The 22426-nt window shown below is 56.0% G+C and overlaps 1 protein-coding gene across 5 annotated transcripts in view; it reads right to left on the reverse strand.

Annotated features, from left to right (window-relative positions):
• Window positions 1-22426, reverse strand: part of EVL (Enah/Vasp-like) — a 119300-nt gene that overhangs the window by 10881 nt on the left and 85993 nt on the right. For all 5 annotated transcript variants that reach the window (XM_037130419.2, XM_037130422.2, XM_037130417.2 and 2 more), the window contains 3 exons: window positions 4858-4921; window positions 1211-1278; window positions 307-536 (listed from right to left, as the gene is read on the reverse strand). In XM_037130419.2, coding sequence (XP_036986314.2) covers window positions 307-536; window positions 1211-1278; window positions 4858-4921 — 362 coding nt within the window. The remainder of the gene's footprint in view (window positions 1-306; window positions 537-1210; window positions 1279-4857; window positions 4922-22426) is intronic.

Below are 22426 nucleotides of genomic sequence, written 5' to 3' on the forward strand. Positions count from 1 at the left end.
CTGTGAACACGCTGCTCAGACCCCCAGGCCCCAGCCTCCTCGTCTGTAAAGGGGGACAGTTCCTGCCCCGCCTGTAAAGGTCACCGTGAGGGCCGGCAGCGCATCCTGTAACCAAACGCCCCGTGTGGCTCACACAGTGCCGCCCCACAAGTTTTGCACCCAGAGTGGCGGGCCGAGGGGGCTTCCAGGCTGCGGCAGGGCAGTGCTTTGTTCGGGGCTGGGAGAGGGAAGGCTCTGTCCACTCGGCAGTTAGACAGCTGGGAACTGGTCCTCTAGCCCATACTGCCTGTTTTCAGGGACACTTACCCGCTGGACCCTTCTCAGCTTGGCCCCAGCCAGGGCAGCGGCCAGTCCCGACACTGAGCTCTCGTCGTGGCTGGTGCCCTGGGCTCCTCCAGCTGGCAACGGGGGTGGGGGAGGGGGAGCGGCCCCCGAGGGTGGTGGTGGGACAGGGGGCGGGGGCGGGGGCGGAGGCCCACTACTGCAGAGGGGGGCACTGGCTGCAGAGGAGGGGTGCCCCGGTGGGAGGGTGGGTCCTGAAACAGAACAGAGGGGCTTGGTCAGCCCCCAGCCGCGCTTCCCTGGGAGAGCCGGCAACCTGCTTCTCTGAGGGGTGGGGAACAACTCACGCTGCCTCTTCCATCCCCCGTGGGGTGAGCCTGGCCCTGCTCCGGTTACTCCCTATGCCGGTCCCTGTCTCCCCAGCACTGGGGGGCCTGGCTGGATCCACAGTACCACATACCTGCCTTACAGCCCTCAGCTCAGCTGACTGTCCTGATCTCATCATGGGTTTCTAGTGGGAGGCAGATCTTTGGTGACACAAACTGTCTTTTTCTCCTTCTCTGTTCCTTCTCATTGCCTTGTCCCATCTGAGGCACCAGCAGACATGGGTCCCTGAGATGCAACTGTGAGTTGGCCTCTGGGGACTATGGCAGGTAACTGTGGGTGGCAGGGTTGACGGGGCATATGTGAGGGAGCAATGCCGAGTGCTGGGCAGTCCCCTGTCTCCGTCCCCCTCAATGTCGCAGCACCAGAGGCTGGAGGAAAGGGGCTGGCTGAGCGGAGCTACTCCCCACCCTCTGCCCTGTTTTCTCGTTTCCCTGCTCTCACTGAATGTGACTGTCACACCTTGAGACCTATGTGACCAGCGACTCTTCAAAGAGGGCCCGGCATGCCCCTGGTGCCGCCGAGGTGCAGGAGCTGCCCTCACCTGTGGCTGAGGTTCTTCTCTCTAGAGACTCCTGGCGCTGCTGCTGGTGCTGCTGCTCCATCACTTGTCTGAAAAGCAACCAGGGTGGAGCAGGCGTGACTTCTCTGTGCTGTGTGTCCACAGAGTGCAGGCTGCAGAGTCGACTTGCACCTGCTCTTCCCGAGAGCCCGCTGGCGTCCTGGGCTAGAGGGCTCACAGTGAGTACCCTGAGCTTGCTGCCTCCACTTAACAAAGGTGGGGGACACGACTGGTTCAAGGACCCCAAATAGGGGACACCCCTAAACAGGGAGCCATGAAGGCTTGGGCAACCATGTGGCTGAGTGACCCAGCTTTCCCCTAGGTTGGAGAGCTCCTGGCTTCGACCTCTGACCGATGGTGACTTTGGCCCATGGCCCCAGCTGACCCGACCCCACATCTCCTGTTCCTGCTGCACCTGGCAAAGTTCCTGGAACGCTTTCCAGGCTCTGCGGGCTGTCAGGAGGAGTAGACACTTGGCAGCACACACTCATTCCTTTCAGCAGTCTCGCCACAGGCCCGGCCCCCACTAACAGGGCCATCCTGTAGGTGGCAGTGCAGGCTGTGTGTGCCTCAACCCCTGAGCTCCTTTTGGCAGAGTGGCTTCAGGGGGGCTTTGGAAGGCCGGTCACGTGAGGACGCTGACCCACAAACACACTGGCAGAATCTGGGACGGAGACGCCAGAGCGGGAGGGGCTCAAGGAACCGAGCAGACTGGGTGGCAGCGGGTCTCACTGGTGTGGAGCCTCCCCCAGTGCTCGCTGTCACAGCTGGGGTAGGGGCACTCGGACACCCGCCCCGGCCCAGCAGGGGAGTGTGTGGAGGCAAGCCATGGCGTCCGTGTAGCAGGGAGGGTGGAAGGGTGCCCCGCAGGGCGGGGGGCTGTGCACCCAGTGCACAGCGAGCCTTCTCCGCTGCCTGGCTCTGGGTCCTGCACATGGTGGTTGCTGCGTGGGGGCGGGAAGAACACGTGCACCTCGTCCAGCCGCTCTCACCAGGGAGGGCAGTCAGACGGGGCCGGAGTCTACTGTGGAGACCGTTTAGCAGCAGGGAGCTTTCTGGATCCCGTTCTGGGACTCCTGGCTTTGTGATCACAGGGAAGCCCTTCCCTTTCCTGGGCCTCAGATTCTTCTCCATAAAACAAGCATAATTACACCTGTGTCACAGAGTTCTTTTAAGATTTATCCCCAGCAGGGTCCATGCGTAGGAGCCCTCAGAGAGATGAAGATATTTGGAAATATTTAAAAAGCGGGTGTCAACTTAGTTTACTGTCTGCATGAAAATGAGGTTCCTGTGCTTGGAGCCGCTAGCCCGCTGTGTGACCCTGGGCCGGTCGTCTCCCTCCCTGGGCCTCCTCTGTACGAAGTCCTCGCTGGGCCCTGCTCTGTGGTCCCTGCTCTGCGGTGTGCCTCCCGCAGTTCACAGACTGACCTCCAGGGCGCTCCAGCCGGCAGACAGTTGACTGCTGGCAACACTGGACTTGAAGGGTCTGTGGCCAGTGGCCTCCCACAATTTGGACTTGGGTTGTGGGTTAAGATAACACAGCATAGTGTTAACCAGTTCTGAGAGAGCAACGGAAGGGTCTGTTCAAGCCCATGTGCCACTGTGCACGCATTCTCGGCCTGGCAGGGCTCACTCACAGGACCTGGCGGAGCGCTGAGCTGGGCCAGACTAGGCACCAGTCCTGGTTCTGCCTCTGACTGATGGCTACTCTGGGCGAGTCCTCCAGCCCCAGAGCTTCAGCAGGCTCCTGTGAGAGACAGCACCAGTAGGCACAAGCCCTGAGGGTCAGTGTGAGGACTGCCAATGAGGCAGAGGTAGAAAGCCCTTTGGCAGCTGATACATTCCTGAAGCTAGAAGATAGGCCTGGGAATCAGTAAACACGGGTGTTAGTGCAAAGGAGTCTCTCTGGGAAGCACGTTTTCCCACCTTGCTCTCACTGCTTGAGCTAATTAAGCAGGGCAAGGACTAACACCCCATCTTCACAGCACGGATGGGCCTGGAGGGCCTGTGCTCCGTGAAACAAGCCGGACAGAGGAAGACAAGTACCACAGGGGTTCACTTACATGTGGAATCTGGAGAACAAAATACATGAACGAGCAAAATGGGAACAGACTCACAGATTAACAGAACTGACTGACGGCTGCCAGAGGGGAGGGGTGTTGCGGGGCCGGGTCAAAGGTGAAGGGAGTGGACTAGCCCTGGAGAAGGAGAGCACAGCACAGGGATGCAGTCCACGCCACATACTAATGGCACTGCCAGGTGGGTGCTGGAAACATGGGGGGACTGCTTTGTAAAATCATACCGAAAGTAAGCCCTAGATGGTGTAGTTTAGTGGACTGAGTGCAGGCCTGCGTGGTTTGATTCCTAGTCAGGGCACATGCCTGGCCAGTTTCCAGCAGGGGATGCATGAGAGGCAACCATACATTGACAGTTCTCTCCCTCTCTCCTTCCCTTCCCCTATAAACAAATAAATGAAATCTTAAAAAAAATACTGAATGTACACTTCAATAAAAAATAGATAAAAAAAAAGAATGGATAATCCTGAAAAAACAAACAAACCCCAACAAAACAAAACAAAAACCTGCCCAATTCAAATGGGAAACTAAGGCCTAGGGACCCGCCTAAGAACCCTGTCAGCCAGATGCCCGGGCATCACTCACTGCCCTGCCTGAGGGAGAGGCCAGAGCACAGAATTCCCGAGGGGCCTCGCAGCCTCCCACGCCCAGCCGGGAGTCCTGCTGGCGTCTAGCCTCAGGCCCTGGAGCCACTCACTTCCCAGAAGCTACAGGAGGGGATGGGGCCAGGCCCACGTCCTCAGCACAGCGCCCTGGAGCCGGACGCAAAGCCTCGTGGAGAGAGCCCTGCGGGCGAGGCCAGCCCAGGTTTAAGCCCTGGCCCTGGCTTTCTCGGCAACGTGACCTGGGGAGGCCGCTCCCTCCTTGGCCGTCAGGACCTATTCTGTCACTTCTGGACGATAGCACTGGCCCTCCCTCCCAGTTCTAACCTTGTCGGAGCAGCTCAGAAGGTCAGGGGCTGCTGTCCCGGGGCCCGTATTCCTCAGGAGCTGCCTCCTCCACAGGCTGGCCCCACGAGGACAGTGGTGCAGCCCGGCTGACCCGGTGCTCCACGGCCTCCGCTGCTTTAACTTTACTGGGGGCGAGTGGGCAGGGGCCGAGATTGTCCAGAGAGGCCACAGCACCTGCCCAAGGCCTCCGGGGGGAGACGCCTTCAGACGGAGTGAGAGGAGACTGCGCAGGACGATGACCAGGCTGGGCCTCCGTCAGACGGCCCTGGGCGGCCCTGGCCATGTCATTGAACCCTCGGCCTCCTGGAAACGGCCTCCTCACACATGCGGGAGGGGTGTGTTAACTGAGAGTGACCAGCACTCGGGACATCACCAGGCTTGTTGTGAGGGCTGCAGGACCGGAAGGCAGGGTGCCCTTCTCTGGGAAACCACGGACTCGGGCAAAGCAGCAATGAACTTGCTCCTTCTTTCTTTCTGGTCAGGCCTGTTTCCCTGTCCCAGTGGAATCCTCTGGGAGTCCGGACCCTAGTCACTGCAGGGATGCCCTCTGCTTGCCGAATGGCGCCCCTGGCCACCAGGCAGGCCCGGCTGGGTGGGCGGTTACCTTCTCTGGATGTCCATCTCATCGGGAGAGGGGCCATTCTGCACCTGACGCTGGGTGGAGGGGCCTGTGGGGCAGAGAAGCAGAGATGCATGCTGGTTAGTAGAGAAGAAAGGCCTGGCAAACACACCTGGAATCAAGGACCTGTCTCTGCTCTCCTGGTCGGTCCCACGTGAGAAGTCCTTGACCTTTCAACAGTGGTTCTGACACCTGAGTAACACGCTGCCCCCCCGTCCTTGCAGTCACCCCTCTCCCCTTCTCGTGGCTCTCCTCTCAGAGCCAGGACACAGGACCCCCATTTTCACATGGTTCAAATCATCCCTTTCAGCTCCTGATCCCTCCCTCCTCCTCTCTCAAACTGCACTTGTATTGTCTCTCCCTCCCTTGCCACTGTCCCCATAACCCTGTAACATCTGGCCTCTCCACGTTCCATGAAACCGTTGTACCTAAAGTCATCAGTGGTCTTGGCACTACCACACCCTGTAGACCCATTTTCCCCAACCTTTGAGCAGGCAGGTGTCAGAGCCAGGTCCAGCCCCCGGGCTGCCTGAGCCACCGTCCGTGACCCTCCACCCTCTGCCTGCACCTGCGGGCCTGCAGCTGAGGGTGAGGGCCAGTGGGTGGAGGCAGAGGTGGCGCAGGCGGTCAGCACGCAGCCTCTGGGGCCACATCCTTGTTCTGAGCCCTGCATGGGAGGCCCCGCATGGGAGGCCTGCGCACACACCGAGTCCACACAGGGCTGGTGCTGTGCCACATTTGTAAGAAAGGCCAGGCTTTTGCACCAGCCCGAGAAAGAGCTGATTGTTCCTTCTCTTGGTGAGCTCAGGGGTCACTGGGGAACTGTGGGGAGTCTTGTGATGGGGGCGGGACTCAAGCTGCCCTCCCGCCTCGCTGACTAGATGCTTTGTCTCCTCCAGGGTGAGGTGACAGCAACATCAGCCCACAACAAAATCCACCATGAGGGGTGAGCAGGCTGTGCTTGGGCCAGGGGCACGGGGAGGGAGGCGGGGCAGGCAGGACAAGGTGACAGGAGCTCGAAGTTCAAACAGACCTCTGAGTCCAGGCCGAACTCCTGCCTAGCACAGGAATGCTGTGCGCTGCCCAGGCAGGTCCTCCTAGTGCAGTCCCAGCAACAGAAGCTGCCACCTTTCCTGCACGGCGGCACCATATCTACCCACCCACGAAGGCCCTATTTCTTCCACCAGGGGCGACCAGCTGTGGGCTGAATCCTTTTCTCTGCTCGGCAGCCACTTACAGGCCGGAAAGCTGCTTCCAGATGCAGCAGTTTCAGACCCTCTGCCCTGGGCCCTGCCGCCCCTGCTTCAGCCGTGGTCTTCTGCTTTCTCAGCCCGCTCCCAGTCGCCCCCCATTCCTGCCTGGTCTCTTCCAGTCTGTACAAATCTCTGCAAGGTGAATTTGGAGCCGGGAGACCAGGTTTTCGCTGGAGTTCTGCCACAAATAGTTAAGTGCTGTGGGGAACCCCTCTCTGGGCCTCAGTTTCCAATGAAGTGAGCAGGATGGAGCCAAGGCCATTGAGCCCTAAACCCCTCCAGTCTGAAGGGACAGAAGGAGACACTGCAGGTTGGACACTGTGGCTATCTCCGGATTGTGGGATTATTTCCTTCTATTTCAACTTCCAAACTACGCAAAAGAAGGATGCGTTACATTATTATGAAGACACAGATGGCGAAGAGTCCCACAGAGGGGTGAGCCCTCTTCTGAGACTCCACCCCTGGGAGTACAGCTGGTGCAGGGTGTAGCCCGAGGTGGGCAGAGAAGCCGAGCCATTGTGGACACCTGCTCCTGAGAAAGGCCACTCTCCTGCCTGCCCATCAACATTCATGAGGCTCTGGGACGCCAGCCCTGCTCCTCTGGGACAGAGGGACAGTGTAGGTTTCAAGTTAGCCTCCTGAAAGGATGGAACCTGAGCTCCCAGGAGTTCCAGAGACAAAGGATCCAGCACCTGCTCAGTGAGGCTTGATGGAATTTCTGGCCAGCAAACGACAGCCACCTGGTCTAAGCTGGCAGAGTCCCAAGCCCCTCTGAGCTCCCCTCCCCCCTCTGCCATTTTTTGGCTTTAGAAGGTCCTTCCATTTTGAATTGAGTTGGAGTGACACTTTGACACAGGGGTGGCCTTCCTAGGCCAAGTCCCCAGCATGCCTTCCTCTCTCGTATCAAGGTTCCTGCTGCCAAGCAAATGTCCACGTAGGGATGGAACCTGTGATCCAGGCCTAACACTTCAGAGTCACCTGGCCAAGGCCACACAGGAACTGGTGGCAGTACTGGGGTCAGTGCCCAAGATGATGTCTCCCAGCCCAGGGCTCCGTCCACTGTACCAGGCAGGGGCCTCCCCACAGGAGGCCGGGGCAGCTCTTCGGCCCAGCAGCAGACAAACCCCAGCTGCTTCCCAAGTTTAACACCAGTTGAAGTGCTTGTTTAGAGTGACCCTGGGGGGAGTTTCTAGTGCCCTCTCTGCCCAGTCCTTACTAATGAGGGCAGGCCCACAGTGGGCTGTAAGTGAGGCCATCTGCTGAACTCAGACCAGCAGAGCCAGCTTATGTACCACCTACCACAACCCTGAGAGGGGACCCTTGCCCCGGGGCCCATTGGCTTTGGTGCAGCTCCTGGTAACCAGCAGTTAACACTGTGTCTAAGAGGCCAGTGTCTACATAACCTGTGGGCCAGCATGTGCTGATGTGGAGACTGCAAGGCCACTGTCAGCCCTGCATTCGGCACCCACTTGGTGCGCTAGAGAGGAAAGGCCTTTCCACTGTGAAAATGAAGGCAGGGGGCTGGCTGCCCTACCCAGGTGCTAGCAAGCAGCAGCCCCTGCCCCTCTCCTTGTGCAGAGGGGTCCTGAGGCCCAGAAAAAGGGAGACACATCCGAAATGGCAGGTAAGCAGCTAGAACCCCAGTCTCCCGGTTTCCAGGCCAGGACATGGCCAACCACCCAGGCTGTGGTCCTCAGGCCAGTGATTTCCCCAGTGAAACAGCTCTTCTCCCTTCCCTCATATGCTCATTTCAGGACATACAACAAACCTTGAAAAGAATCTCAGAATAAAGTGCAATAATCTGTCACACCTTTGTGACAAAGCTCCTTTGCACCATTTTTGTGAGTAATCTGCTCAACTATCCAGGGCAGGACCTACCAGACCTATCTTTTAGCCAGGGAAACTGAGGCTCAGAGTGAGTGACTTGCATAAGACCACATGCATCTCCAGTGACCGGTGCTGCTGGGACAAGAGCCTACATGTCCCAATGCCCAGTCTGCATACTGCTGCTTCTGCCTGCCACTCCCACAAGGCCTGAGTGCAAACAGCACCCTGCCTTCTGATGGGTCCATGGCGGGTACTTGGCCCCAGGATCCAGAGCTTATATCCCTACCCCATCCCCACCCCGGCGGCAGAAGGAGAGGCCCTGAGGAGCAGGAAGGAGAGGGTGGAGCCCCGTCACCTACAGTTCACTCTGCAAAGCACGGTGCAGTCGCAGTGGCAGAAGCAGAAGCAGTGGAAGGTCCACTCCCTGCTGACCATTACGGGTGGGCCCCTGGGCGCAGTCCGGGAGGCGCACTCCTCGCATCCTGGCCACTTACCTCTCCTTCCTCAGCCGCCTGGCTCTTGCAGTGGGAAACTGATCCACGGCGGCCGTCAGATGGGCTTCACGCTTCAATCTTTAATGCGGCTTCCCAGCTAACCTATCAGAACTCCCCTGTCTACCCGATTCCAGCGAGCGCTGGGGGCCCCAGGGGAGGGTCTGCCAGGGGAGACCTCCTGCCATGGCTCTCCTCTTGTCCCCTGTGGGTGATGGGATGAGATAGAGTGGGCACAGAGCCAGAAAGGAACAGGTGACGGGCCAAGGGAAGAACCCCGGGGCACTCCTCAACTCCGCCACCCAGGCTGGGGCTGGCCTCGGCCAGGCTTACCCAGGCGTGTCTGCCGGCTATTCCTTGGTCTTCCTTTCCTCGCCATCATACTTTCTGCTCTCTTAACCTGTTACTGCTAGTCTTGTACTTTTCTTTTACCAGCCCTACCAGCTCTAAGGCCCGCAGGTGTGATCGATCCTTCTACCTGCCGCAAGACTTACTGACACCACACGTGCGGGCACAGTGGCCATTCCTCCCGTGGGAAGCTCATCTGCACTTCCCTAACTGGCAAACCCGCAGGGCCCACTGGAGGCACCTAGGCCTCTGCCCGTGGAGCACTCCCTGGCAAGTTCCTTGAGAGCGAGCCCACACCCTGTCCCTCTCTGGACTTCAGCACGCTGCTCAGGGCCTGGTGCAGAGTGCTCGGAGAACGTCTGTGGGACACGCCCAACTTGGCATCACTTCCACCTCTCCATGTGGGAAACCCTAGCCAGCACCTTCTCACAAAAGCAATACCTGCTTTCCAGTCCGACTGTGGTTTCTCCTGCTCGCCACCCTCTACCTGTCCCCAGCAAATGCTGCCCTTCCACAAATCATCTCTCAGGTCACATTCTCTGCTTGGGTCCCAGACGTGTGCTCTCTCCCAGGGAGGCCTCCCGGCAGCCCGAGCTGGTCTCTGCCCAGGCTCGTGTCCATGAGCCCATATGTTCACACACATTATCGGAAAGCCCAACTCCTGCACGTTGTCCCCCAGCCAAGAAACTTGGGGTTCCTTCTGGTTCCCCTGGGAAAGCCCGACTCGCCTGGCCCACACCCCAGCCACTCCTCCAGGCCCTCTATAGGGGACCTACACGAGTCAGGCACCATCTTCCTTATAGTTCGCCTTCATGGATACTGACTGCTCCCTCTTCAATTCCCTGGACTAAAACCAAATATGCAGACTATGCAGAAATTGGACAGGTATGACACTGGACTTTGCCCTCCCCCACTGCCCACGATGGGCACCTGCAGGAAGGCTGGCACCTCTTCTGTCTGAGACTTGGACTCATGTGACTGCCTTCTGCTGGTCCAAACCCTTCCCCAGACATTTAACATATTGTTTCTAGTGGGCTTTGGGACCTCGAGCAGCTGGTCACTTTCCACCTTCGGGACCTGATCCACCCCCTGACCCATGGTGCTGACAAGAGAGGACGCAGCAGGTGCCAGTGGCAGCAGCCCCACTCACTGCCTGCCCACCAGGCTCCAGGCGCTGTTCTGAGTACAGGGACTTGAAGGCACGTAGTGCTAAACCGAGTCCTGGCTCTGACCTTTACTCTGTACCTAACCTTAGGCAGGTTATTGAATTCTTTTACCTCTGTTTTCCTGTCTGAAGAATTAGCAAAAGCACCACTTCCTTGGCATGTGGATCAATGACATGTTAGTATCATGTTGAGCTGGATACAGCACAACCCAACAATGCCCGTTATATTCCTTGTTAGGTAATTCTGAGTGATTAGCATCTCATATGTGCATCTATTAAATTCTTTTTTAAAAACGGACTTTAGTTATTTATTTTTAGTGAGGGGGAGGGAGAAAGAGAGGGAGAGAAACATCGATGTATGAGAGGAGATACACTGATTGGTTCCCTCTCACACTCCCCCAACCGGGAACCTGGCCTGCAACCCAGGTATGTTCCATGACTGGGAATCAAACTGGAATAGAACTGGTGATCTTTTGGTTTGTAGGCCAGTGCTCAATCCACTTAGCCACACCAGCCAGGGCTGTTAAATTCTTATAACCCATCCCAGAAAGGGGCTAGGAGTGGTGTTACCATTATTCACTGGGCCACGGACACCCAGAGATATTAAAAACTTGTCTGCATCAAATCAGTGAGTGATGGAGCCAGGACCAGAATGGGATCCCGCAGCCTCCAACCCCACGCTGTCACAGAGAGCTTCCTCTGTCTCTTCAGAGGTTGCTCTGCAATGGGTCATGTTGTGAGATCTGCCCAAAGGAGAGGCCTCGGGAGTAGTACCCAGTGGTCAGAAATCCAACTCAAGACCTGCCTGCCAGCAACGGACCACTTCTGCTTCAAAGAGCAGTGTTGTTAGGGAGAAGCAGCCAAAAAGCTGAAGGTGAACTTGCAACCAAGCACAGGACGAGGGCTCAGCAGATCCTTGAGTTAATGTTCCACTTTCAACCAGAGGAGCCGTGTTAGCTGGGGTCCACAGACTTCCCTACCCTCCCAGGTGGGCAGTGCCCACGCCCAGCAGGGCTGGGACCCCGGCTGAGCTGGCTGTCCCCACTCTAGCTGCTGGATGCCCCAAGAGGGGAGGAAAGACATGTCAACATCAGGGTTTGCAAAAGGGAGTCAGGAGAGACAAGTGCTCCTGCAACCAGGCAGACAGCTGGATCTGACCCCAATTCTGCCAGAGTCCAACTTCCTGTGCCAAGAAGTTGGCCCAGGAAGGGTCAGCTTCTCTGTCTATGAGACCCAGGTCTTGGCTGAGAGGACCCATAAGGCCCTCTTTCACACCACGAACCTATTAATTTGCCACTTAAATGTATTTGTTTCCTCAATGAGTACTTATTTCCAGTTTTTTACTCCACAGCAGGGCAGCAGCGGAGGAATGCCCAGACCAGATGTCTGAGCTCAGCCTGCAACGGTGCTGGCCACTTCTGCCCCTGCTGCAGAGGCCTGTCCTCTCCTCTGCAATGGAACGGCCCTTCCGGCTCGGGGGTGGGAACCCACAGCTTGGCATGCTCTGGGGGCACGTGGAGAAACAGGGAGAATGCTGACCACTCTTCCACGGCATCAGTTCTACTGGTCAATAATTCAAAATATGGAAATACTCGTAGAGTAGAAAATAAAATCTGCACGAGTTCTTATAATAGACTTCCAAGGGCTGAGACTGGGGGTCTCTTGGCCACATCACCCACCAGACAGGAGCAAGGCAATCTCCTGGCTGACCTCCGAGGCCCACGGACACTCCCTGAGCCAGGCCTCCAGCGGCTCTGGTCTAGCCCTGCTGCTCTCCAGGAGGTCACCCACATCTTCCTGAAATGCTTATTCCTTCCCTGTCTTCCTCTGATGGCCCCTCTGCCCGTGATGTGGCACATCCCATCTCTGCCCCGAAGCCCTGCTGTCCTCTGAGGCCTGCCACCTGCCCAGAGAAGGCTCTTCCTCCGAGCCCTGCCTTTTACTGGAGCTGGAAGGTGCTTGTTTGCTGCCCCTGCTGGGCTGTGAGCATAAGAGAATTACCCTGCACATATGCTTCCACGGCTCCATGTCCACTTCTCAAACCAACCTGATGAGCTGTCATCACCACCCTGTGGGACGTGCCAGCAAATGGAGTTTTGAGGCACGAACCACCCCTCTGATGGGTGGATAAGCTGGGTCAGCCAGGGCTCTTCCACTGACCCCTTTCTGCTACCCCAAACGGGGCGCCATGTTTCTCTGAAGTCGGGGAAGGCAGGGGTGCCCGCCAATGCACAGGGGTCCTCAGAAAGCCACAGTGCACAAGCCATCACTGATGTCATTCAGGAAGAAGTCACTGCTGTAGCATAGAGCCTGAGTACAGAGGCCGAGCCTGGGCTCTGGGGCCTCAGAAAGCCACAGGCTAGCTGGGGACCTGCTGGGCCCCTCCCTTCAAGTGCCAGCTGCAGGGATGCAAGTGCCAAGTGCAGGGATGCAGGCTGTGAAGGCCTGGGGTCTTGAGGGCTCCTTCCTCACAGGTCTGGGGGAAAGTCTAGGCCCTAGAATATTATACTCAAAGGCTGCCCTTCGATAACTGGCCCTGCCTGTTCCTCAAACCTCGCCCACAATCCAGGTGGGACAATGCCCTGGGAATGGCACCAGGCTCCACAAGCTCTCTGCACCTGAGTGTCCATGCACTGTTCCTGTCTTCTCGAACTGGCAAACCTGTACCCATCCTTTAAGACCCAGGCTGGGCACGCCCAGGCCAGAGGCTTTCTCAGTAGCTGTGTGTGCCAGTCCTGATCTCCAGGTTCCGCAGGCCCTGTGCTCCCTCATCACAGCACTTGCCACACTTGCTCTCTTCTCTGCTAGGCTGAGCTCCGTGACGGCAGGAACCGCGTCTCCGTGTGCAGGTGCCTGGCTTCGAATGGATGCTCTGACATTCACTCACCCCCAACTGTCACTGAGAGAGCCACTGGGGACAGAGCTGTGGACAAACTGCTCCTTGGATCTGGGTTGTAGAGAGGGGCTGTGGAAGAAGTCACAGCAGGGAAGAGAAGTGGCAAGTATGTGGGTGTGACTTCTTTGAGTAGGTGATACAGGAGCAGAGGAAAGAACGTTCTGGGTGGAAGGGACACTGGGTGTGAAGGCTGGTGTCAGGAGCATGTGTGGCCTGCTCGGGGAAACAGTGAGGAGGCTGGTGTGACTGGAAGTGAGTGGTGAGGCTGAGAGTGCAGAGGACATGAGTCAGGAAGCAGCCAAGGCCAGGGAGGTCCCTGCAGGCCCCGGTGAGGATTTGCATTTGGTTCTGAGTAAGACTAGCAGGCCCTGGAGAGCCTTGGGCAAGGGCTGACCTAGACTTGAAAAGGTCTGCTAGCGTGTAGAGAACAGATGATCTGGGCTGAGTGTAGAACCAGGCAAATCAAGTAGGCGAAAACCTGGTCATTTGCTGAATGAGTAAATGGATGAAAGAAGGTTGCCGGCAGACAAGGGGGGGCAGGCAGCAGGCCCTCAAATGCTCACACCCATCCACTCTAGAAAAGCAAGCTGTAGCCCAAGTTCAGCGCTTGGGTTTCTGAGTTCCTGGGGTGTTACTGATTAAGATATTTGAGCTGGCTCTTACCATGTGTGAGCTAAATGTGGCAGAATGCTGACCCATGAAATTACCATTCTTTAGAAAAGATATTATATATGCTACGTGAGAAAAAGAAAATAGATGCTAAGGAATTTTTGACTTTGGAAGGTGTAGGTACTGTAAAGACTGCTCAGGTTAAATGCCTATAACAACCAACTCACGACGAAGCTGCGAGGCACGAGCTGACCAGGTCTCTTTGAGAGGCCTGTCACCTAGGACGTGACAGCCCTTCTGCAGGTCCAATGGGCAGAGACTGGACTTGGAGTTGGGAGACTCTGTGGTGTGGCCTTGGGCAAGTCACTTACTGCTACGAGCCCTCGCTCTTCACCCTTAAGATGGGGACACGATTCCTAATGTCTCCCCCAGTCTCAGGAGGATGCTGTGCGAAGAGGTGAGGTCCGAGTGAAAGGATGTGTGGGAAGGTGGGGGCATGCACGAGCGACCTGGTCCTTTTCTTAAGGAGCATGGGATTAGCCCCCGGGGGGCACCGTCCCTTCCCACACCAGTCATGACTCTGGCATATATGGAGGAGTGAGATCTAAGGACAGTGTCTTGGGTCTGGGTGCTCCAGCAACAGCCTGATTTCTTTCTTTGTTTGTTTAATCCTCATCTGAGGATATGTTTACTGATTTTTTAAGAGAGGGAGGAAGGGAGAGAAAAAGAGCGAAACACCAATGTAAGAAACACTGATCAACTGCCTCCTACACCCACCCCAAGTGAAGATCAAACCAGCAACCTGGGTATGTGTCCTGACTGGGGATTGAACCCGCAATCTTTTGGTGTATGAGACGACGCTCCAACCCACTGCGCCACCTGGCCAGGGCACAGCCTGATTTTTTAATGGTGCTGATAGTTCGGAAATCACATTCCCATTTGTTTTATTATCTCAGCTTCACACCATTGTAAGTAGTTAGTCCACTTTACAGATGAGGGAACTAAGGCGCAGGATGGTGAATGGCCTGTTCAAGGTTCCAGAGCTGCCATGTGTGACAGTGTGGGGGACAGGCCTGGTACCCTGTCATCTGCCCCTGGAGGTTGTGTCAGTCACTTGTACTGCCCATAGGCTGCTTACCAGGCCCAAGCATGCGTCCAGCCCGAGGCACACCAGGCAGGCCCCGCAAGGCGGCACTCTGTACGGACCATCGCTGGCTCAAGCCCCGTTGGGCATGGTGTCCAGGCCAAGCTATGGGAAACTGAAGGCCTCCAAGACATCTGCCCACCACTGCCAGGGAGACAGCCCTGGGGCCAGTGGGAGGAGGGGCCCTTCCTCTTCAGGGTGTGAGGCGCAAAAGCACCAGCAGCTCTTTAACGGAAGACAATGGTGGCAGCAGGATGTTCCCAAAATAGGGGCCCCAAGGAGGGACACAAAGTCCCACCAACGTGCAGAGGGAGACCCTCTCCTGGGACCACCAAACCACCAAGGTCTGCTTGTGCCACCAGAACTCTCCTGACTGTGCAGTCCTCCCCATCTGTGCTCAGTCCTGCAGGCCCTGGTCAAGCCCACGCAGCCCAGCCACCCAATGTCCCAATGCCTGGGTGGCTGGCATCACCCCAGGAGTTGATATGGTTGACTTTTCGAATCTTTTAAAAAAAGCAACGTCAAACAGTTATAGCAATTGACAGGTAACAGAGAATTCTCACCAACACCAAATCGTGCATCTCTCACAACAACCCTGTCAGGTGGGAACGATCTCGGAGCGGTGACGTGACTTGTCCAAGGGTGTGCATGCCCTTGGTACAAGCTGGACCCGAACCAAGGCCTGTCTGAGCCCACGTCCAATGTGCACGCACCTCAGGGCCCCAGCGGCGGCAGGGCCGTGATCACAGGGCCGTTGGCTGGGGCAGGCGAGCTCCTTTGTTACGGGCGGGCGGTGCAAGGCGGGCCAAGGTGACGGGTGCGATTTCTGTGTGAGACAGTTCCATTTGCCATGTCCCTCAATCACAGATAGCACCCCTCACCTTGCGCCCAATTTCACAGGCTTGCGAGCAGTGCTGGTGCCGGAACATCGTCTTCGTCCGCGGAGGGTGCTGTGATGGCAGGAAGCGCCAGGCTCACAAACGCAGAGACAGACACAGGAAGCACACCGGCGAGCCCCACGCTCACCCAGCACCTTGGACGTGACAGCCCGCCTGCCCTCGAAGGGCTCACAGTCTAGAAAGCAAACCACGAGTTGCAACCCAGTGGATGGCAGTGTGCACAGCGAGGGGGGTTGGCAGCCGATGGGCAGGGTACCCGGCGTGGGGCACAGCCCGGTCTGGTGTGGTGCGACACAGAGTGGGGGAGAACTGAGGTGAGGCAGAAGCCACTCCACGAAGAGCCTTACTGAGATGACCTTGGGTCTTTAGAAAGGTCACATGAGAAGTGCCAGCAGGGAGGAAGATTAAAGAAGGGGCAGAGAGGCTGACCAGTTAGGGTCCTGCTCTGACGCTCTGAGGGGAGACAATGAGTATATGGGATTGAGGTGGTACAACCCCAGGGTGGGGCTGGGTCATGGGGCTCAGAGTCTTTAGGGGAAAAAGGTAAGTAATTTTCAATAGAAAGGTTTAGGAGAAGCAAAAATCAGCCCTGAGTCTAAGCCCCTATGAAGGGCAAGGTGAGGAAATGGCTGTCTGTCTGGGGTCCCTGTCTGGCTCCTTCCCATGTGCATGCGGACTGTCCTTGGGCATCGGCTAAGCACACAGACACTGGAAAAGCTGGGAGGACACTCAACACTCAGCACCAGCACCAGCACCAGGAGAGTCATATCTGAAATACACCAGTGGTGTTACTGCAAGCAAGCCACCTAAGGGACAGCTAGACCCTTATGTTCCGAGAGGCTGACGAAAACAAGCACTTCACCATGTGTTTTAATTCACCCTCCGTGGGTGTCCACTGAGCTACCAGGTTTTTCCTCTTTTTTTCCAGAGTCCCAGTGGGTATAAAAAAGTGAAACTATTCTGGTTGCATTAGGGTGTGGACCCTTTGGAACTGCTCAAAATGAATGCTTTGAAATTCACTGCATTATACCCCATAACTGGAAACAAAGATGTCTTTGACTATAGAGCTTCTGTTTCAGCTGTGCCCGGCCTTCCACTGCTGGTGTTACCATTCTGAGGCTCACACCTCTCGCCTTGTGCCTACCGCCTTTGAGGGGCATGCACACACCCGAGTTGAGCTTGGGTGTGTACACGAGGCATTCTGGCCCCCTGCCATCAGCACCGCACTTTGCTGTATACCCAGGACCTCATTTGAGATAAACACGACCATGTCATTTTACAGACAGGAAACCAAGGCTCGGAGAAAGAGTCCTGCCCAAAGTTGGACAGCTTATCTGCAACAGCTGGGTGGCTCCTGCCTTTGCTCGTGAATGAACTTCATGCCCCTATCCTAGCGGCCAGTCCCGTCACATGTACTCCAGGTGCTGGGACACATGTATTTCAGCACCCCTTCCCCCTCCAGCCCTGGGTACCTTGGGCCCACTAGACATGTGCCTGGGCCCTGGCCCCGGGGGTCCAAGTGGAGGGCCCAATCCTTGCCACGGAGGGGTTCTCAGGACTTCTGCACACTCTCCCTGACACACTCAGCCTCAGTCAGAACAAGAAGCTTGGCCAGCTGCCCTTGTCCCTCCTGGTCACCCCTGGGAGTACCTATGACTTTGTGACAAGCTGGGGGTTGCTGGATCTTCTGATCTGGAAAGAGTTTCTTGAGGTCTTAGTGGGAGCTGAGGCAGGAACCCTGCTTCGGCCTGGGCTGGCCCCACTCCGCCCTGAGGCAGCAGTAAGGTCAGGGAGGCCGCAGGAGAGAGAGCTGAAGAACGCCATGGCTCCCGAGGGGAGGACACAGAAGCAGCTTCCCAGCGAGGGCCGCTGCTCCACCTGCTGGGAAGGCCTGGCTGGGCCTCATCGGAGAGAGACCAACGGGGAAAAAGGGACCAAAGCAAGCCTTCTTTGGCCCCCCTGAATACTGGCTTTCTTGTCCCTCCGAACTCTTCCTGAAGAAGTCTCACGGTGGCCCTGGGCCCCAGGGACACTTCTTGGGAAGGAACGAGTCTGTCAAACATGATCACCTGGGACAGGGGGAGAAACCTTAGGTGCAGGCCTCGGCTCTGCCCAACTTGCTATGGGACCCTATGCGGGTACTCCTCACCTCACTGGATCTCAGTTTTGTCATCTGAAAAATGTACATGCTTTTCTTGACACCTAGGTCCCCTGGCCCAGCCCCAACTCCCCAGCCCCACCTGGGCCACCCAGCAAAGGCTCTGAACAAAGATTTTCTCAGGAATTCTCTCCCACCGGGTGGCTGGATACCATTAGCACGGGGCCTCACTTCAGGCACCACCAGGGCCCCGAGCTCCGGAACAACGAAGAAGATCCTACACCGCTGTGGGAAGCTTCTGAGGCCCGCAGCAGTTTCACGGGACAGGACTGGGCCCGGGGACAGAGTGTGGAGCAGGGAGGGGCAGCCCGAGGAAGCAAGACACCTACAACTACGAGGTGCCTCTCACGGGCACTGTGCCGGTGGCCCTCCAGCACTCCCTTCTGCAGACAGAGGGCCCTGTTCCAGGTCACACTGCTTGTAAGTGGTGGAGTATAAGTCGGTGCCAAGTGTGGAGCATGGAGCACCCAGTGGGCATGGATGCTCGTGCCCCTACCCCCACACGTCTCGCCCATCTGGCTGTCCCTGAGTTGTACCCTTTATAATAAAGCAGTGATCTTGTAAGTAAAGTGCCTTCCTGAGTTCTCTGAACTGCTCTAGTGGATTAACTGAACCCCAGGAAGGGGTCATGGGAACCTCTGATTTGTAGCCTGTGGGTCAGAGGTACAGGTGACAACCTGGATCTGTGATGGCATCTGAAATAGGCAGGTGGGAGGTAGGGGTGGGAGGGACAGGCTGGAAACCTTAACCTTGGGAAACCTGGTGTCAGAAGTGAGGCCTGGAGGGCAGAGGGCAGAGGTCAGAGGGCACAGGGAGGATGGTGTCCTGTCTGCCACACCATGTGCTTCTTTGCTTCTGGATGGAAGAAGAACCATGTTCTCATTCCAGCTTCCCTCCCGGGCTGGGCCACACTCAGAACTCCCTCTCTGACTCAGTGTTCTCCGCTGAGAGGGGCAGACACTGTGTATCAACACGGCACAGTCAAGGGACACTCCAATGAGACCTCAGATGTGATGCCAGAAGGGACGAGGCCGACAGTCGCAGTCCTTCCCGTCCATCCCTGCAGACACAAGGGCCCCTTTTTGTGATGAACATTTGTAATGTTCCCTGTACTATCCAGACATGAAATTCATGGATTACATAACCTACATACATAAATTAGAAAAAAACACCTCAGTGCGCTACGCAGGAGAGATAAGAAGTCATCGGTAACAAAACCCACACCGCTAACGTCACGGCTCCGACAGCAGAAGGTGCAGTCCGAGGCTCGCACCTCCTCCCCAGGAACGCCAGTGCTACACACAGGTTTGACAAAGGGAGTCGGGTGGACGATGACAAACCTCACAGATGACAGCTCCCAAAACAGAAAATAATTCTAGTAGAGTTACAAAAAAAACGAAACACAATTTTCTTTTGAAGTACATGGTAGTTGCAATCCTAGAAACTCAGCAAGTATTAAAACTGGTTAAAAAAAAAAGCTTTTTCTTAAACAGAGCTCAGCTCTGGCTCAGACAATCCAGTCTTTCACATCCACAAGCCGGGGGACACGAGCAGCGAGCCCTGCGCCCCGCGCAGCACGCAGACCCTCCGCCGCACTCCACCGTCCCTGCTGGGGACTGCTCGCCCAGTCTGCCCCATGCCCACCAGAGCCGAAACAGGCCTGAAACGATGTGTGGAGCAGCGGCTGACCAGGCGGCTGATCAGCTCCCTGACTTCCAGGCCAGGGTCTCTCCACACACTCAAGTGAACGCCCGCAGGGCTGAGCCGCCCAGAGATTCCCGACTCTGCCGCAGGGGAGGCACGTGCCACAGTTGAACGGGACAGGCTGAGCCGCCACTGCTAGTCGCCATCACAGTCCCTTGTGCCGTGGTGTGCTGCGCGCTCAGAAGCTTTCCTTACCCCACTGTCTACGTATACCCTTGTTCTGAGGCAGACACACCGCCCATCTTACAGACGAAGAAACTGAGGCCCAGAAAGGGGCAGTGACTTCCACGGCCAGGCCCAGAATCAGGTTGGCCAGCTCCCTGCCACCAAGGCCTCTTCCCACTGACTGGGTGTGGCTCGCCCACAGCACATGGAAAAGGCTGTGACAGGCCTCCTGCCTGGCAAAGGCCCTGGAGGACAACTAGGTGTTGTAGACACCACTTAATGGCAGCTGAGGGAAGAAGGGAGGTGCATTTATCATCCATCACTGAGCCTGAAACCCACCACATGATACCAGACTGCCACCACGTGTCTGCCAAGGGAACCACAGATCCCTTTGTCAGTAGGGGATTCACATACTTTGGGAGTGGGGCAATTACTCAGGGGTCACTGGAGGTGCGAGAAGTCCGTGTCCCTCTGTGCTACACTGCACTCAATTAAAGCTACCGCCGACAATAATGGGGAAAATGAGATGGCCAATTAACACATGGAAAAGGCTCAGCTGTACTAGTACACAGTAATGCAGATTTAAATGATGTGTTTTCCCTTCTCTGCACTGTATCTAGTCAACCTTCTCAACTAAGGTTGACTAGAGACAGTGCTTACGACTTGCGCTGGGGAAGGTTGAAGCAGACGGGGACTGTCCTGAGTACTGGATGGGGTGCCAACCAGCACAGCTCTTCTGGAAGACATTTGGGCGAGATACGTGGAAACTTGAAAAATGTCTACATTGTCTGACTCAGAAACATGCCCAAGAATAAATGGACAAATGTGTAAAGATGGATTTGTACAATACAAAGCACACACACAAATACACAAACATACAAGAGAGCCTCCATTACATGAATGTGGAAATGAAAAATAGAGATAACCTACAAGTTCAAGAGCAGAGGACTGGTTAGATTATGGTGCTTTGTCCCATGGCACTGAATGCAATCTCTGGCCGCTTACACAGGGTGCCGATCCGACGTCCTCGCCATGGAAACACATCCATGCCCTAGCACTAGTGAGACAGGCAGGTTAGAAGGCAGCGTGGAGGGCTACTAGCAGTCTCTGGGTTGCAGGAGTGGAGGTACGTTGGTCTGCTGGTCTGTATTTGCTGTTTCTCAATAATGAACAAGGACTGCCTCACTCAGCAACCGTGGCTGACGCGGGAGCCTGCCTCCTGCAGTGCTAGGGCCCTTCAGAGGCGAAATGCGTCCCGCTGCTCCAGTTTCTTCACAGGGTCTTACCTGCTCCTAGTCGTGGCCTCGGGCACAATGTCAGAAAACCAGATCTTTCAAGGGTCAAAGGCCTGTCTCTTCCATGTAGAAGTTAGGCAGCAAAGACATTGCTCCGCTGTGCCCATCCTGTCTCCAGAACATGTTAGAATTCTGGCTGGCTTGGCAGAGGCTTCACTAGGTTGAGAGGTGGGAAGGGACAGAGACAGACATGAGTCAAGGCCTCCACCTGTTGTCAGCATGCAGACCACACAAACTGCATGAATGAGTGGTTTGTGGGTTTAATTCCTGCTAATTCTTTGGCTGTGGAATTACAGAGGAGTCACTTTCCTCTCTGAGCCTGGCTTCCTAACCTGGTGACATTATTTGGGACTCATCTCCGGGGCTGTGGTGAGACTCAGGTAAGAGAATGGGGGATGGGGACACTGTTCGGCACGAAGTCCTCGGCATCTGGAATGGTCCGAGTGGCTTTCAGGTTCGTATCTTGGTGTCTCATGCCTGTCTGGTTTGCAAACCAGCAGGTGGCCACACCAGAGTCTATGCACACACGCAGTGGAGACGGGGGAAGGCTCAGCAAGGCCCAACCCGTGGAGACGCTGAGCTCAGAAAAGTTCCGCTGACATTTAACCAAGTAACTAGTGTTACCTAATTTAAGCAGTTGCTTTGAAAGAGTCAGTGGTCTGGTTAAATTAAAACCCCTTTCTTTTGTTTTTTGCCCCACAATGTATCCACGTGTACAGATAAATAAAGTGTAATTCTCATAAATAAAGTGTAATTCTTATATCCGGCAGCAGGGGAGGTAGTTCAGAGAGGAACTCTAGCTCAGCTCACATCACTGCAAAGTTCAAGGCTCTTGGGTGAAAAATGCTTAATGAACATTTATTTGGCGCCCACAATGTTTCAAGCCCTGCGCTGGCCATTCCACATGCCGTGGTAGAGAGGCCTCTCTACCACGTGTCCCAAGTTCACAGCAGAAAATCCACACACCCGGGAGCCATGTCACTTCGGGAAAGCACTCTGTACGTACCTGTTCTGTGCACGGCCTATGGGAAGCACACTCGAAGCATGTTCTTTACTTACTTTAAAAAATCCCTCTACAGCATAAACAGGGTCCCACGGCTGTGGTATATCAGGACATTGGGTATTCAGAAGCCACCCCTGTCCGGGTCCTGAGTACTACGTCTTCCCACTTCCCATACCCCACTGTGGCAGCAGCAATAGCAGTGACAGTAATGACACTTGCAACACTAATACGGGAGATCAATGTATGTCAGGCAGTCTGCTGAACAGTTTACATTCCAGCTCACGAAGATGTAAAAATACACCCCCCTTTAGAGATAAGGAAATAAAGCACAGAAACATGAAGTCGCATGTCCGTGGGCTCCTTAGCAGAACCAGGACTTGTGCCTAGCAGTGGGGTGGAGGTAAGGTCTGCGGGCCAGGGCAGGACTGGATCGGCGGCTGCCACACCCCCCTCAAAGTCCCAGTCCTCCCTCGGAGCCCACACTGCAAATTTCCAATAAAAGTCACACACATTTCTGCTCATTGCTTTAACTGACCTGCTCAGGCACTTTTGCTAAAGTGCCGCCCCACCCCTGCCTGCACCAAGCATCAAATACAC

Source organism: Artibeus jamaicensis, unplaced genomic scaffold (assembly GCF_021234435.1).
Source record: "Artibeus jamaicensis isolate MK-2021 breed Jamaican fruit bat unplaced genomic scaffold, CSHL_Jam_final contig_444, whole genome shotgun sequence".
Lineage (NCBI taxonomy): Eukaryota > Metazoa > Chordata > Mammalia > Chiroptera > Phyllostomidae > Artibeus > Artibeus jamaicensis.